The 17,746-nt window shown below is 38.8% G+C and overlaps 1 protein-coding gene and 1 pseudogene across 1 annotated transcript; one reads left to right on the top strand and one right to left on the bottom strand.

Moving 5' to 3' along the window:
- Window positions 1–9,146: 9,146 nt before the first annotated feature.
- On the top strand, window positions 9,147–9,686 carry LOC148695672 (non-specific lipid-transfer protein A pseudogene; annotated as a pseudogene).
- A 4,638-nt stretch (window positions 9,687–14,324) lies between these two features.
- On the bottom strand, window positions 14,325–15,772 carry LOC137712373 (uncharacterized). Its single transcript, XM_088697364.1, has 3 exons — window positions 15,482–15,772; window positions 14,425–15,295; window positions 14,325–14,362 (listed from the first exon to the last, which is right to left on the bottom strand). Exons 1-3 carry the CDS (start codon window positions 15,770–15,772, stop codon window positions 14,325–14,327), a joined length of 1,200 nt encoding a protein of 399 aa, XP_088553490.1.
- Window positions 15,773–17,746: the final 1,974 nt, after the last annotated feature.

Raw genomic sequence — 17,746 nt, 5'->3', positions numbered from 1 at the left:
TCACACAAGCATATAAGTTCTACATAATACTTCTAATAGGATTCTAGGATCACATTGTCATAACATTTATCATACTTATCATTCACGTTATTAAGAAGATAAATAAACACATATATATCATAATATGATGTCCCATACAAGTAAACCGATGTGTATATTATCTGGGATAACTCACTAACCAATATAGGTCCACTAAGCCCTACATAGTCTCTACTAATACTGATTTTAATATTTAAGATCAATTTGTAGCATATTGACCAAAAGTCAAGTTTCTGTCAAATGTGGGGTCCACAACCCTATACAAGTCAATCTGGAACATCCGCCTATGGATTTCTGATCCATAACTTCCTAAAGGTCTCATTTATCTTCTAGAACAATATTCTAAAATTTCGAAATGATCCAACGGTCGGATCTCCGTCAATTGCTAGAATTAGGTTGCTATCAACGTTTGGTTTTACAAACTTAGAAATTCAATTTGGGAAGATCAGTACGTCGGATTCTCAATCCATCAGTTCCTATGGTCCTTAAATATTACGTACTATAATGTGTTAAGGTTTGGTGTTGATCCAACAGTGGGATCGTCAATCCATATAATGACCAAATTGCGGTCTCTAACAAAACTATGTTCAAATGACAGAATTTCGTCAATCGGACGTCACATACGGAATCGGGCATTAAAATTAGCCTAGGAAGGTTAGGTGGGGTCTCAGCCCACATGCCGTTGCTCACAGTGGCGGGGCGCCCTGACTTGCCGGAAAATTCAACTATTTCAAAAAATTACCAATTTTACAGAAATGTAGATCAAAACAAGGGGAAGAACTTTCATGCTCGGTCAAAGTCCAATTGGGTTGGGAAACGCCTAAAAACACCCTCAATCCGTCGGAAACCCTTTAAATGGGTGTTCTCGATTCGACCTCAAAACGAGCTCCAACGCCTCCTCCACCACTGCTTGGGCTTTGTTCCTAAGGTTGAGGGGAGTCTATTGGTAGTGGTGGTTGAAGGAGTTACCTTCGGATTTAATGAATCGTCGCCGTACACCCATACGCACCCGTCATTGGTTTTTTCACCAAAACTACAACTAATTTATTTCTAATTTTGGGTGAAAATGGAAAATGGAAAAGGGAAGGCTAGGAAGTTGTCTCCAGGTGATGATTTTTTGTGATTTTCCGTGAATGGCATCGGGAAAAATGGCACCGCCACCAGGTCGAGTCGAGCCAGAAACAAGTCGAAGGGAGGTCTGGTTCGCTGGCTCTCCCCTCTTATTTTCCCTCATTCCTTCCCTTCTGATTGGTCACTCCCCCCTCATTTTCTCTCCCGCAACTCTTTATTTTCCTTTCTCTCCTACTGCCATCTGGCAGCATCTAATTTTTATTTTTATTATTATCTTTTTTAACAACTAAAACGTCTCTAATTTCTTCGTTTCAATTCCAATTCACAAACGGTTTTTGCCTACGTGCTCCTAAGATTGAGCTTTGTCCAATTGTATTTAATGTGACCTTGTAAGGTTTAATAAAACGCGCTCCTACGATTATTGACCAAAATTCAAAAATTGTAATTAGTTTAATTAAAATCTAAATTTAATAAAACTTGTATAAATTCTCGAAAATAACATAAAATCTTGTTAATACAAATACTTAGTTTTCAATAGTGAAAACCAGGAATGGGATTTCACACTAACATTACCCTAGAAGTGTGATTAGAATTTAGATCCTCCAATCAAAACATAGAAAAACACATGTGCAAAATGACTCCTTACACAAGTTAATAATCATTTATCTAAGTTGACATTTTATTTTTATATTTATATTATTTGTATTTATCAAATAGTCCATCTATCTATTATGAAATCGTAAGAACTACTCCAACGCTTGGAGCAAAACTCAAATTTTACGTTCTAAACATATCCCAACTTGCTCCAACTCTTGGACTAAAAATGAGTTTTAACCCAAAATCAATTTTGGGGCAAATTCCGGCCAGGATTCCATATTGGGTTAGTGGATTGGCCCACGGATGAAAGTGGGGGCACCTAGAAAAAGTTCAGACGTAGCGAGCTTCACTTGCCAACGCTCTCTACGCGCGATGCTCTAACACAAATAGGCACCACGTATGTGGGTCATGTTGGCCACCATAATGAGGCCCAACGGCTCTTTAACAAATCGAACAGTCAGGAAATTTGGACGGTTGGTTGATCCAACAGTCTATATTCAAATTTATTTAATTTTTGGTTTTGTATTTATATATTCATGAATCTAACAGCTGAGATTTAATATGATCAAATCTAACAGTAAAAAAATCTATTGGCCCAAATTCATGGTGTTGCTGTAACATCCCGTCCCGAAACTAACGAAACGTACATTGGAAATTACAATTTTACCCCTAATCTTTTTAGTTACGCTTAGTGTTGTGTTGTGTGGGTTGAGGGACCACACACAATCATACATTTTCTTTTCTTCCCGGGATTCCCTCCCTCATTCCCTCACTCTGTCTTTCTCTGTCTTTCTCTCTCTCTCCCCGAGTTCCTCTCTTCTTCTTCTTCCTTCTGCAAACACACGGACTTACACACAAACATACCCAATACTTCACCAATCGAGAAACTAAGACCACCATCGTGCTCGTGAGGCTGAGAGGAGTCCAGTGGTGCCATTTCCAGGTAAGAACTTTGACGTTTTCACGTCGATATCACCATGGCCGATTTGAGCACTGTTCATGCAAACCTAATCTAGCTTGTTTTAGGAGATTCTAAGCTTGTAGTTGTGTTTGTGAGGTTCCCAGGAGCTTGGGAGTAGTTCGTTGGACGAGTTTTGACGTCGGGAAGGCTAAGTTCAAAGTTGGCCGACTTTTGAAGTTGTGGACAGGTATGATCTAGCAATTTTTAGCCCTTGAAACTAGTCTATCGTGATTCTACTAGTCCTAAGCTTCATTTTGGCGTTTGAATCGTGAAAAATGGTTGAAAAACGAAGGAGAAAACTAAATTGGAAAATTTCCCAGTTTTCCGGCGCCGTCGCCGGCGCCGGAGTCTCGCCGGAGAAGACAGGGGAATATTCCGTTAAGTTTAACGGAATATTCCTAACGGCAGTGGACGGCGTCAGTTAAGTCTAACGGAATATTCCGTCAGTTTAACGGAATATTCCTGACGGCGTCAGTTGATGCCGTCAGTGTGCAGTGCACGTGGCCGCGCGTGGGGGGCGCGTAGGGCCGTGCCTAGGACGGCGCGTGGGGGCGCGTGCGTGGTCCAAAAATTATTCTAAAAATATGGGTGTGATCCTGAGGTTGTGTAGATCACGTTGGTATATTCAATTGTCCATTTTGAGCAATGTATGAGAAGTTTTTACGAGAAGTTGGTTAGGTGCTTTTAAATTAACGTTTTTGTAACTTTTGCGCGTATAGGTGATTCGTTTTCCGAGGACGAGCGTACACACTCGAGGCAGGGGGGCTACGACCCTTCTAATTATCAGTGAGTGGGCTTTTGTTTTCCGTATATACCTATATACATATTAATTCCCAGAAATTAAATAGAAAAGGTTATTTGTTTTATGCCAAGCATCATATGAATGTTGTTTACGCATCATTGCATGTATTAGTAGTGGCATACATATATATATGTGTATTTGGTGCTGTGGACGCACAGGTAAGTGCCAGGTAAGCGGTATTCATGTTGTTATGCAATGGTAGTTTGAAATGTTTAGAGAGCTCATAATCTGCACCCCCGGTGTTAGTGCTCCCGCCCGAGGCTAGGGCACAGCCTTCACGTGTATGTTCACCAGCACCGCATGCTCGCCTTGGATCCAAGTTAGGTGCAAGCCTGTCGTACAGACCACAATAGGTGGTTCCGACTTGTAGGTGACCCGCGATTTATCGCACAGCTTCACGTGATCGTAGCACTAGAGCATACATATATATATATTACACCCAGCCTGTCGTACAGACCACGTTAGGTGGTTCCGACTCGTGTGCAGATTCAGATATTGAGTTGAGATTGGAGCTCTATATGCAGCCGTACAGGTCACGTTAGGTGACTCCCGGCTGCTAGATTATATGTTATTGATGTGAATTACGCTTGAGCATTTACATTTGATTATGAGATTATGAATGACATATTATGGAGCATGAATGGCATATTGTGGAGCATGATTGGCATACCTATACATACGTATATATGTTCATTTTCTGGGAAGTATACAGGTTTTACGGCGAGGGGTTAGAATGTATTTTGCTAAAGAGTTTTCAAAGAGCTTTGTTTTTGCCCACTCACGCTTTTGTTTTTGCGCCCTCCAGGTTCTAGTGGTCTAGCAAGTTCGGTGGTTTATCCCAGAGGGCGTCCCGGCATTTCTGACAGACACTCACCATTGTAGGGTCACCTTCGGGTGTATTTATGTCGTATCTTTTCCTTTTGGACTGTTGTAGACTTGCTCTGAATTGTGTCTCACATACACTAGTACCTTGTATGCTAGTTAGTTTTTAATTATTAGTACTTTTATTTTACCTTCTTAATAGCTTCCGCACGCGCACATGGCTACGTCACCTTCACGTGACGGCCAGCATGCCCTGATCTCGGTCGGGGTGTGTCAGTTGCTTTATTGATTATCGTTTGTATTAGCTTTATGTAGTTTCATGGCGTCGGTTTATTGATTTTTCAATATTTATCGGAATATAAATATTTTTAGGTTAAAATGTTCATAAAATTTAATTAGGATGGTCTAAATAATTTTTTTTAAAGTACTTTAAAAAAAATTAGCCTAAATTTTTTTTTAATAATCTTAGCCTAAATATTTAACCCATAAGGTTTAGTGCTGAAAAACTGTTTCTAAGTTAAAACCTAATTTTTATGCTTTAAAAATTTTAGGTTTTAACTCAAGGATTAGAGATTGTCAAAAGAGCAAAACATATCCTCGATTGAAATGTCTTTTATTGTGTATAAGTGACTGATGGCTCAAATTCTAATGATAAATATATAAACGGGTATTTAGAATATCTCTAAAGAAAGCTCTAAATTTTTGTTAAACTAGCAAATAAACAATGTAAAAAAAATTAAAAAAATAAACATTTTAGCTACTCAGTTTGCAAAAATGCAATTCTCACCATCTATTTGTATCAACTCTCTAATAGAGATGAGACTCACATGTGTTGGTGAACCCTACCTCTATTGGAGAGATAGTACAAGAGTGATGATACAAATAGATGATAAGTATAGCACTACTCCTCAGTTTAACATAACATCTTCAACAACACTTTCTATTTGAAAAATCTGTTCATATTTTATTACTTTTTCAAATTAAAAAGACTTTAAAAAAAGGTAAATTATTCAAATCAGCTATGTTTTGTTCTAGCTTGTATAACATCTAGTTTTCCAATTGCTACTTTTGTAATCGTAGCCCAGCATCCTTTTCATCCCCTTTTTTTTTTTTTTGGTAAAAGCGGTAGAGTTATTACCGAAAACATACTAAAATTTCCAAAGGTTTGAGCCCATAAACAGTAAAAGGAACACAAAACCTTAAATTCCTTGCGACCGCTACCGATGCATCGCCGAAAACATCTGCCCAACAAACGCCTAAAATCCAACCAAACAGTTCCACAAAAATGATGGGAAAACGACTACAACAACCTTCATAAAGCACCATAGATGTTGCAACAATAACAACGAACCAAAGGAAGCTGGTGAAAGAACTCATAAGCAACAAAGTCACCTAAGGCAACAAAGCCGTCAAAGACAAATCCATGGGAGGTGGTGGTGTGAATACCCAAACCGAAACAAAATGCACTTCCCAGTCCATGAGAGGTGGTGGTGTGAACATCTGCACCAAAGCTCTACAAACATCCTGAGATTATCGCACCAAAACGCGTTCAAGGTAAGTGGCTACTAATTCGAAATCTGATGGGTTTGAGGAAATCCAAAGAGGTGGAGGATGGGAAAGATAGGGAATAGAAAATGGAATTGATGGCATAGGATTTGAAAAGTTAAAGCACAGATCCGAGACAATCAAAGGAAAAATTGCAGAGAAAACTAAATTCGATAGCCACCAACTCAGGCCTTAGGAATGACCGAGGGCAGAAGAGATGAAATCGGAAGATAACTCAGCATACAAGCTAGAAAATCTCTTACAAGGAAGGAGAGAAACTCTCACAGTGGGAGAGAAAAACATACTTCACCTGTTATTAACTAAAGCTCATATGCTCTTCTCAAACCTCTTTCATATTTCAAAATTATTATTCTTCAATTATAATAGAGAAGTCTTAGATTTAATTCTCGTCAAATCCAAATTCTAACCAAATTATTGTGACTGACTCATATTGAGAGAGAGAGAGAGAGAGAGAGAGAGAGAGAGAGAGAGAGAGAGAGAGAGAGAGAGAGAGAGGGATCCTAAAGGTTTTCTATTTTAGTGTATGAGGGAACATGGTTGGTTAGAGTTGATTTTTTTAACTTATTCCCAAGTATTTCTATGCAATAAAGTTTGAAATCCCCATGTTACGTCTCTGCAAATAAAAATAAATAAAAGTCTATGAAATCAGATATACTCAATAGTTGGGATTTGAATTTTCACTTTTTTATTTCAGTTTTTATTTTTATGAAAGCTGAAAACTTTAACTAGTTTTAGTTTTCAAAAAATAAAACTTAGAAAACTAAAAACAAACAATTGAAAACGAAATGTTAACTTATTCTTTTCTGGGTGCAACAATACTCTCTATATAAGCAATTCGTGATTTGTTTAATTACTTTTTTGAACTCAAAACATAAAAAATTAACTAATTTGGTTCAAAACTGGGCTTATTAAATGAGCTTCTAGGTAATATTGAGGGAGATTATGTTAAAAATACGTATAGAATCCGTGAATTTTACATATATGAATAAAAATGTTTAAAAATAACGTGTAGTGTGCTAAACATAAAAAGTACATATATACGTTGTAGGACAGCCGGACAAGGCAAATGCAGCAGTAAAAATTGGATCTCCAATTAAAGAATGGAGGATCCAGGGAAATGGATCGATTTGAATCAATACTCAGACCTCGGGGTCTAAACTGTTAGATCAACGTGGTCATAGTGACCTATATGATCTGGACCGGATCGTCTAAAGGTACTATTAAAATAATAAATCTAATAGGCACCAAAACAGTAGACAAGGGCCACCATTGTAGAGACCTACTAGGCCCTCAAGGAACGTAACTCCTAATCCTACTTTGATTAGGAGAAAAACTTGGGAATTCCTATTATTATGGGAATTAGCATGTGCTCTAAGTAATCATTAGCCTAATGGAAAGGGAATATCTTCCCAGATTTCCTATTAGGATTCACCTGGCTTTAATACGGATTTCTATCCTCATAAGGGCTTTCATTGAACATTATAAATACGCCATTTAGGGTTTAATGTAAATGTATCACATTCTACACTCTATTCTACTACTTGACATTGTAAACACTGTTGTAACTTGATAGTCAAAGGGTCCTTGGTTGGTACCTCCCCGGTGCCTAGGTTCTTTTATGATCTCTTCTTCTTGTCTTGTAGGTGGCCGACAATTGTTCGTATACTAAATGGTGGTGTGCAAATTTAATTCTAAAATACGTAAATAGTACGTGTACCGTATTTTGGAGTTTTAAAAACGTATGATTTAGTTTTAAAAATGTATGATTTAGCTAATCATTAAGCCATGTAAGAAATGAGAAAATATTTTAAAGAAACTACGTGAGTATATATATAATAAAGAGATATATATATATATATATATATATATATATATATATATATTTTACACGAAATTATTGCGCACGTACATAACGAAAACATGAGCAAGAAATTAGAATTATATACATACGATTTCAAATGAAATAAAAAAGTTTTATGGTTATACAACCTTAGTTTTGCGCTATACATTAATTTATTTGTGGGCTTATTAAAATTCATAATTTCGAATCTTTGATGTCATCAGTCGGCTAATATTCTCTTAGCACAATATAACATAAGTCATCAGCTAGATTGTGAGTTTAATCTTATGGTAATTCTTGTCTAAATATTTGCCTTGTCCAAAAGTTGATACACAAACATACAAAATTGTACGTTTGGGCTCTTATTTATTTATTTATTTGGTACATCAATATTTTTACATTAAGAGAAGGGGAGTTCGGCTATGCCACACAATGGGTAGCCTAATTTGATATCGAATTCGCCATCAACGAGATTCGAACTTAAGACCTCTCATTTCCAAGTAAAAATGAATATCAGCAGACTATAATATTGAATGGTGGGCCTTTATTAAGACCTTAAATATTTTTTTCACCTTAAAGATTTGAATCTTGATGTGGCAAACTTATTTTATACATGAAGATCTATACACACTTCTAAAAATATATGATTCCTTTCAAACGAAGGAAGATGGTATACGTATAGTATAATCCCAAGCAATATATTTGTGATAATCCCAAGTGGTTTTTGGCTAAAATGATTTATGAAAATGAAATAACAACTTACTTTAGTCCTTGGCAATGAAAATCAATAGAAGTAATCTCTGAGTTTGTCCATCGTAAATCATTTTAGTCATTTCACGAAAAATTAGTCAATATCCTCGTTAACTGAAAGAGTTGGTTTGACAAACAAACCCTTAAAAAGGTGGTCACGTGATCGTTTATACCACAATTTGACGAGGATATTAACAGATTTTTCACGGACCGGTTAAAATCATTTATGGTGGACAAACTCAAAGACCACTCCTATTGATTTTCATTGTTTAGGTAAATTAAGGAGTTATGTAAATCTCAGTGACTATTTTTATTAAAAAGAATCATCCGCCGCCTTGTAGTTGGAGTCATTATCAAGTATGAACTGAGGGTGGTTTTGAATGGAAACAAAATTTCTTGAAAAGATGGAATTTGTTAACTTGGGCCAGAAGGGCATGACACATTGAACAGGGCCAGACTCATCGCTCATTACCAAAATTATAAAGCCTGCAAACTAGTAACTAAAATTGGCCCAAACCTTGTCCTCTTTAGCCTTTACTATCCAAGTGACTAGAAAGGCCGAACTTTCGTAACTGTTTTTGTCTAGGTCCATTATCTTCAACCGGCTATAAGTACACCATGCAAGCCATCCATTTTCCACAAGCAAAAGCGCAAGCTCAAACGCAAGCTAGCTATCAAGCTTTTCACTACTAGGAAAAATGATGAAGGGCATTGTGATCTCAAAGTTGGTTCTGCTAGCCATGGCTCACCTAATGGTGAAGCAAGGAGAGGCCGTCGTCTCTTGTGGCCAGGTGGACTCGAACTTAGCGCCTTGCGTTTCCTACCTGACCAAACGGGGTAATCTTGACTCGGCTTACTGCACAGGGGTGCAGAACATCAAGAACCTCGCCCAAACCACAGCTGATAAGCAGGCCGCTTGTGAATGTTGTAAGGCAGCGGCAAACTGCTTCCCCAGTGTTGACGAAGTTACAGCTTCTACTCTCCCAGGCAAGTGTGGGATTGTGATGATTATCCCCATCTCAAAGACCACCAACTGCCAGCGGCGAGTGTCTTATTTTCTTACCCTAATTAACTTATATATCTCGCTTACACACACACACACACACACACACATATATATATATATATAGATATAAACTTGCTAACATGTCGCTTTTTTTTCTTGGACCAGCATCAGCCAAGATGGAGGTGATCAAGGGCAGGAAATAAAGCAAGAGAAAGCTTTGAGTGTTATATGATCATTCCTTGTATTAATAAACATCTCTGTATTATTTCCTGTTGAAATAACGATTATTTATGCATGATTTGAGAGACCTAGTTAAATAAATTCATTTCTGAGATATTTATAAAGATGTTCGTGTTGTTTATCCTCTTTAATTCAATACGTGTGCGCTGATTAGGCCGCGTGAAATTCGGTATAGATTTGCCTGCTACAGAAGCAAAGTACTGATGGTGTTGATCAAGAACTTGTTAAAACCAAGTAATGATCATGCACAGATTAAAAATTGAGGCTCATGACAATCTTTTATTCTGTAATCGGATAAACAAAGTTCCAAACGAACATATAATAGTATTCAAGCTATGAAGAGGGAACACAAGCTCAGTAGCAAAAGCTGCTACTTCATGAGCAACCCTATTGAATTTCATAACATATTTAAAAGAGATAAACTGGCTGAAAGAGGCAGCTAATGGCACACATGGATCCCTTGGAGTTTGAATACAACTATCAATTTAATCAATCCCATGCAGTTTGTAAGTCACTAACTCTACATCATTTTCATTGCAGACTACTTTCGTTTATGCCAATATACTATTGTAGCTCCGTAAGTTGAACACTGAAACGTGCAACCTTCAAGTGTCTGACCTTTCGGTCTTGAAACGAAACAGTGACTAGGACATGGAGTAAAAGAAAATTCATGTAACTTGTACCGACTCCATAGTGCATTTTCCAGTTGCACACTTGCATTTCTCATTCCTGAATTATGTATTGTAAATACTTCAACCACTTTGAACCCTTTGTCTAACAGATCTTTTATTTTAACCATAGCGGTTATCTCAAAGAAGGATGGAGTTTCTGTTTGAGGATCATTATCAAAATCAAATTCAGAGAACTCTGCAGAGAGATTGCAAACTGAAGAAAAACACACAGCAAAAAGAGGCAGGAAATGTAAAGGGTGGTAACCAGAATTTCATTGCAAAGGAACAAATTTATAAGCCATTCAAGAGACTCGGACACATTAATTAACAAAACGATGTCATAACAAACACACAAAATATAAAAATATGTTGTCTTGTTGAACAAAGCATGAAAACACAAAATTGTGGAAAAGTAAACTTACATTAATTTGAATGAATAAGCAGTTTACATCTAAGCCAAAATACATAAACATCTCAAACGAATTATACATCATTACTCCTGAGCATCATCTTAACTTTCCAATAATTTCAAGGTCTCTGCTGCCACCATGGTGGTGGGCTAATCTGAATGATGGAGTAATCAAGCACCTTACTCCTACAAACAGGGCACTGCATCTCAGAAGTGAAGAAGTACAACCACTTGTTCAAACAATCCCCACAAAACAAATGACCACATTGAGTCACCACCGGCTCTCTAGCCATCTTCACACACAGCTTGCAGTCGAAATACTTTGCAGGTCTCGGGGGAGACAATGGCTGAACCGGACTACTCACAGAATAGAATGAAGCTTTGTCATCATAAGTCTTATTATATTCAAGTTCACTTTCATGTGAAGTAGAAAAACCAATTAGGTTTTCTATATTGATTAAACGTAATAGGTTTACAACACACACTTATATACATGAGTGCATGCTAAACTAGGTAAGAATAACCTAACTTACAAGAATAGAAACTAAATATTACAATGATACTTTCCTATACAGCTGCTATATAATCAAATCTTCATTCTTGATTCTTGCAATCTTTAACACTCCCCCTCAAGTTGGAGTGTATGTTGATTACACTCAACTTGCTAAGAAGACTTTCAAACTGGGAGGTACTCAGTGCCTTGGTGAATAAATCTGCCAATTGTTGTAGAGTTCGTACATGAGCAGTTTGGACAACTCCTTCTTGTATCTTTTCTCGAACCAAATGACAATCAATTTCGATGTGTTTTGTCCTTTCATGGAACACGGGGTTGGATGCAATATGAAGTGCAGCTTGGTTATCACAAAACAACATAACTGGTTGTGAGTGCTTGACACATAAATTACTAAGCACATACTTCAACCAAGTTATCTCGCAACATGTAGATGCCATGGCTCTATATTCTGCCTCCGCTGTTGATCTCGATACTGTGGTTTGTTTCTTTGTTTTCCAAGATATGAGTGAATCTCCAAGCATGATGCAATATCCCGAAACTGACCTTCTTGTGTCTTTGCACTTTGCCGAATCTGCGTCGCAATATGCTTTCAACTGAAGTGAGCTTGTTGAGTGAAGCATGATGCCTTGCCCTGGTGACCCTTTTATGTACCTCAAAACTTGGTGCGCTGCATCTAAATGCGGCAGTCTAGGCTTGTCCATGAATTGACTTAAAATGTGGACAGAGTAAACAAGATCTGGACGTGTTATTGTCAAATAAATTAGACGTCCAACAAGCCTTCTGTATGCAGATGGGTCTTCCAGTAACTCTCCATCTGTTTGTGTGAGTGTCAAGTTTTGATCCATGGGAAACCGTGCCGGCCTCGCTCCAAGAAAACCAGTGTCCTCCAATATATCTAAGGCATACTTCCGTTATGATAATGAGATACCTTGAGATGACCTTGCAACTTCGATGCCCAGAAAATATTTCAATTTTCCTAGGTCTTTGAGTTTGAATTTGTTAGCCAAGAACTCCTTTGTCTTCTCAATAAATGGTAAATCGTTACCTGCCAATATCACATCATCCACATACACTAGAATAATAGTAAGGCTGGTACCTCTGGATCGGAAGAACAAAGAATAATCCGCATTGGACTGGCGATAACCTGCGGCCTTGAGTGCAGAAGAAAGCTTAAGGAACCACTGTCTCGAAGCCTGTTTAAGCCCATAGAGAGACTTCTGAAGTTTGCATACTCGTGTCTCCCCCTTTCGTCCATATCCAGGTGGAAGTCGCATGTAAACATCTTCAAGTAAATCGCCATGGAGGAAAGCATTATTGACGTCAAGTTGATACAAATGCCAACCTTTGGCAGCAGCAACAGCAAGTAATAATCGAACCGTGACTAACTTAGCAACAGGAGCAAATGTCTCGGTGTAATCGAGGCCTTCGACCTGTGTATACCCTTTGGCAACCAAACGTGCTTTGTAGCGTTCCACTGAGCCATTGGGATTGAGTTTGACTTTGTAGACCCATTTGCAGCCAATGGGTTTCTTCCCAGGTGGAAGAGGTTGGAGGGTCCAAGTGTGGTTGGCTTCAAGAGCAGTAACTTCATCGCGCATGTCTTGGCACCATTTAGGATCCTGGATAGCCTGCAGGTAAGTGTGGGGCTCTTTGACAAGGGAAAGGGATGTGGTGAAGGCACAATGAGTGGGGGACATGCGATCATAAGTTAAAGAGTGAGAAAGAGGGTGAGAAGTACTACCTGTATGTGAGCCAACGATAGAGACCGATGATTGGTGAGGACGAGAAGGCAGCGAGACACCAACATGAAATTGTTGAAGGTAAGAAGGTGGTCGAGTGATGCGAGAAGACGAACGTTGGGGTGGTAGGTTGGGTGGGATGTCAGCTGGAGAAGGAATGGGGTTTGGAGGTGGAGGTATGGTAGCAGGTGTGGGTACAAGAGGGTCGGGAATGTTGTCGCTGGGAGAAGAAGTGTCGTTGACGAGGGGAGGGGGATGTGTGGGACTGGGTGGATCAAAAGAGAGATCATCCATGGGAGAGAGATAGGGTAAGGTTGGTGGAGGGTTGGTATCAGAGTGTAGTGCGGAAGAATGAGTAGAGGGAAAGGTATGTTCACGAAAAACTACATCACGAGAGACAAAAATTTGATGTGTGTTAAGATCATAGACTTTGTACCCTTTCTTGCCATAGGGGTAACCAAGAAATATGCATGGGGTAGACCTTGCATCAAATTTGGACGGATGAGATGGGTGCGTGGATGCAAAGCATAAACAGCCAAAAACTTTCAAATGGTAGTATTTAGGTGGTTTATGGAACAAAAGGTCGTGAGGTGTTTTACCATTCAAGACGATGGTGGGCGTACGATTGATGAGATAAGCTGCAGTGAGTATGGCTTCTCCCCAGAAATTGGTAAGTAAGTTGGCTTGAATAAGTAAGGCCCGGGCAGCGTTGAGGAGGTGACGATGTTTACGTTCAGCCACTCCATTTTGTTGTGGAGTGGCAACACAAGTGGTTTGATGGATAATACCCTTGGTTGAGTAGAAGGCAGCAAGAGTAAATTCGGGACCATTGTCACTCCTAATGATCTTGACTTTGTGAGAAAACTGGTTTTCAACGAGATTGATAAAACTTGTCAAATAATGTCGTGTGTCAGATTTGTGTTTCATTAAGTAAATCCAAGTGGAACAAGTGTAGTCATCAACAATTGTGAGGAAATAATGTGCTCCAGTGAGTGAAGCAACACGAACCCCCCCCCCCCCCAAAATATCCATATGTAATAGTTCAAAAGGCTTACTAGTTGAAATTGAACTTAATGAAAACTGAGATCTTGTTTGTTTGGCTAGAGGACACACAAGACAATTATTCGAAACAAAAGAACCAATAATATTTTTAGTAAGTGAAGTATGATGAAGGGCTTTGTCAGAGAGATGCCCTAGGCGTTGATGCCAGAGTTGGGATGAAGCTTTCGTAACAGCATGACAAGTGGACAAGGTGGGTCTCCCGTTGGTGGCATCCAAGAAATATAAGCCTTCTCGCTCAGTCCCCGTCCCAATCATCTTCCCCAAACGAAGGTCCTGAATCACACAAAAGTAACTTAGAAAAATGGTGATGCACGAGGACTGATAGGCAAGTTTACTGATAGAGATGAGGTTGAGTTGGAACGTGGGGACACAAAGGACATCATGTAAGATAAAATCTGGGGAAAACTGCATGGTTCCTATATGCGTCACAGTAGCATAAGAACCATCTGGTAGTTTTACGGTTTTATTCTTAACAGGCACAAAAGAGGTCAGCAAAGTGTGTGAGGAAATTATGTGGTCTGTGGCACCGCTATCCAAGATCCATGATGACTTCTGATCATGAGAAGTAAAAGAAAAAGCTTTACTTGAGAGATCATTGAGAGAGGAAACTTTACCAACGTTGTTTGCCTTGGCTTGATTGCCATTGAGCATGGTCAAGATCTGCTTGCATTGGTCAGGTGTAAAAGGGAAAGAATTTCCCAAATCTTGCATTTCAAGGTTGCTTGAAACGTTATTTCCTCTCGGTCGCTGCTTAGAATGACTTCTTTGTTGCTCCGGATCTGTTCTTTTAAGCTTTCGACAATAATCTATCGTATGACCCTTCCATCCACAATAATCACACTTTAAATGGGCACGACAATCTGCAGAGGTGTGATTATCTTTGTTGCAACGAGTACATTTCATATCAGCACCCTTCTTGCTAGAATCTGGTCCTCTTACAGCAAAGGCAGCAGCTTCCTGAACTGGCGTTTTGCCTGTGGTGGTGTTGTGCTGCTTCTCATGTCGTAGTACAAGGGAGTATACTTTGTTGACGGGAGGAAGTGGATCCATCAACAGAATTTGATCCTTGACTGCACTGAATGTTTCATTGAGTCCTATAAGAAATTTAATTGCCTTTTGATTTTGCTGGAATGCCAACATATGTTGCAAAGTGTTGTAGTCGCAATCGGGTAGGCTAATCGCAGCATCTCTCTCGTCCCACAACGCCTTGAGTTTGGTGAAGTAGGAACTTACGGTTATAGCTCATTGGACACAATCATGAATTGAACTTTCAATATGGTATAACTGCATATTGTTTGTTTGAGAAAACCGTTCTTTCAAGTCTTCCCAAACTTGGTATGCAAGATCATAATAAATGACGCTTGATTGAAGTTCTGGTGATATTGAATTTACCAACCATGTTTTAACCAGGCTGTTACATCGATCCCACTGATGCAAGTCTGCTGCAGCAACCTTTTGTTCTGGTTTCTTGAAGGTTCCATCAACAAAACTAAGTTTGTTTTTGGCTTTCAATGCACCGATCATCGCCCTGCTCCAAGTGTTGTAGTTGTCTGGAGTGAGCGGCTGAGAAACGAGCATCATTCCCGGTTGATCGGAATGATGCAGGTAATAAGAATGATTAACGTCAAACGTGGTTCCCTCCATTGAACCAGAGGGCTTGAGTTTGTCATCGTTCTCTGCCATGATAGGCGGCTAGGGTTTGTTACTTTCTTTGGTCCCAAGATTAGGGCTCTGATACCATGTAGAAAAACCAATTAGGTTTTCTATATTGATTAAACGTAATAGGTTTACAACGCACACTTATATACATGAGTGCATGCTAAACTAGGTAAGAATAACCTAACTTACAAGAACAGAAACTAAATATTACAATGATACTTTCCTATACAGCTGCTATATAATCAAATCTTCATTCTTGATTCTTGCAATCTTTAACATGTGAAGAAGATGAATCGCAGATTGAGTCGACCAAAGCAGAGGCATCATCAGCATTACAACGACTACGGCAAGGCTTGACTTGAGAACCATAAAAGTAATCATATTCTTGTTCTGGTTCTGGAAAGTAAGGTTCTCCATAATCTTCTTCTCCTGGTTCTGGATAAATAACTTCGTGGTATTCAGGTTTACAGTCATCATCCCCTAAATCATCATCAAAATGACAGAATTCATCATGATCGCCATCAAGTTGAGAGCTTTCGCAATCGTGATCGTGACAGCTTTTGTCCTGCTCATATCCTTGCTGTGGTTCTGGGAGATATGAACCAGCATCATCATCAAGTTCACAGCTCTCTGGCTCGCAAGTTACATAACCTGAGTGATCAGGAGAACAAGCACAATCAACACTTTGTGGATTGTATGGCTCATACTCAAAGGGGTCATCGTAATGCTTAATTTCAGAACCAGAAGAAGAAGAAAAGTGTTGAGATTCTTCTTGTGGGAGGTTTCTGAAGCGGAATCGCTTAAATTTCTTAGAACCACGCATATGAGGATTGCTGGGTTTAAAGGCACACTTGACTTTCGGTGGTATTATGCTTTTGTGGTTGGAATTGGAAGCCATTGATTCAAACAACGCGGAGAATTAATGCAACGAAATCGAAGAAGAACGAATGACACACAGAATGCAGAGAACGCAAAGCAATTGAAGAAGGAGAAGACGATGCGAAATAGAGGTCGAATCAAGAGAAGGAAGAAGAAACCGGAAACTGAGAGAATGGAATTTTGAGGGTTTCTATATCACATATATATAGTATTAGGGTTTCACGGCTGAATTCTTAATTCTACTAGGACTAGGAGACGTGGTCCGCAAGCTTTCTCCTTTTCGGTTTTTATTTCTATTTCTATTTATAAAAAAAATGTAAAAAAAAAATGAAAGAAAAATAGAAATTGAATTTTGAATTTGAGAAATAAAAGTATACCGTTGCAACTAATTGGCATTGCTGCTGCCATCGACTTTCCACTTTAAATCTTGCGCGGCCAAACCCTAATTTTTCCAAATTAAATCCCAAATAAAACGGGGAAGAATTCGCTGTTGGCAGTGTGGGCAACTTGGAAGAATTTGGTTTGCACCAAAAGCCGAACCGGTTGAATAAATTCTATGGGCCAATGACCCAAATTACGCTCCCAAATCCCAAAAAAAAAAATTTAACATGTCCAAATTTGCAACTCTATTTTTTCCCTCCCATTTCGATTGCGGATTAATAAACAAGCAATTAGAGTAATCACAATATGTATTCTTCCCCTTTTGATCCAAGAATTGTCCTATTAATACTTAAGTTTGTATACTTCTACTTTCGATTATCATTGTGGTTACCTCAAATAAATTCCAGGGCTCTTATTACATTTGAAGTCCTGCTATGCATGATATTGAGACATTCCGGGATCCAACACAGGTTCACAACTTCGTGTGGTATAGACGTATAACTAAGCCAAGTGGAAACAACGGTTTAACGTTTGCTCAAGTCCCTTACTTTGTTGATTTTTCGGTAGCAAACTGGATACTTGAAACGCAAGTATATACTATTTACAGTTCACACACCTCTTCTTTACCATATGTAAATTTTACGACACGTTTCCTCTAACTCTTTGCTGGTTGGTAATGGATGGCTCTATGTTAATGGAGTTGCAAAGAAGGAAGATTTGGTCACAGAATCGCCCACT

This window comes from Pyrus communis, chromosome 7 (genome assembly GCF_041283825.1).
Source record: "Pyrus communis isolate YQ-2024b chromosome 7, ASM4128382v1, whole genome shotgun sequence".
Lineage (NCBI taxonomy): Eukaryota > Viridiplantae > Streptophyta > Magnoliopsida > Rosales > Rosaceae > Pyrus > Pyrus communis.
The sequence above is the reverse complement of the archived record's forward strand: the minus strand, read 5'-3'. Positions and strand labels throughout refer to the sequence as shown.

What these genes read in the sequence shown, in the direction of transcription:
- LOC137712373 (XM_088697364.1), bottom strand. Translation starts at nt 15,772, where the DNA reads ATGGCAGAGAACGATGACAAACTCAAGCCCTCTGGTTCAATGGAGGGA. An exon ending in GCCTGGTTAAAACATGGTTG is followed by an intron (nt 15,296 to 15,481) that starts GTAAATTCAATA and finishes ACCAAACTCAAG; the next exon opens with GCGTTGTGGGACGAGAGAGA. An exon ending in ACTCAACCTCATCTCTATCA is followed by an intron (nt 14,363 to 14,424) that starts GTAAACTTGCCT and finishes TGTGTGATTCAG; the next exon opens with GACCTTCGTTTGGGGAAGAT.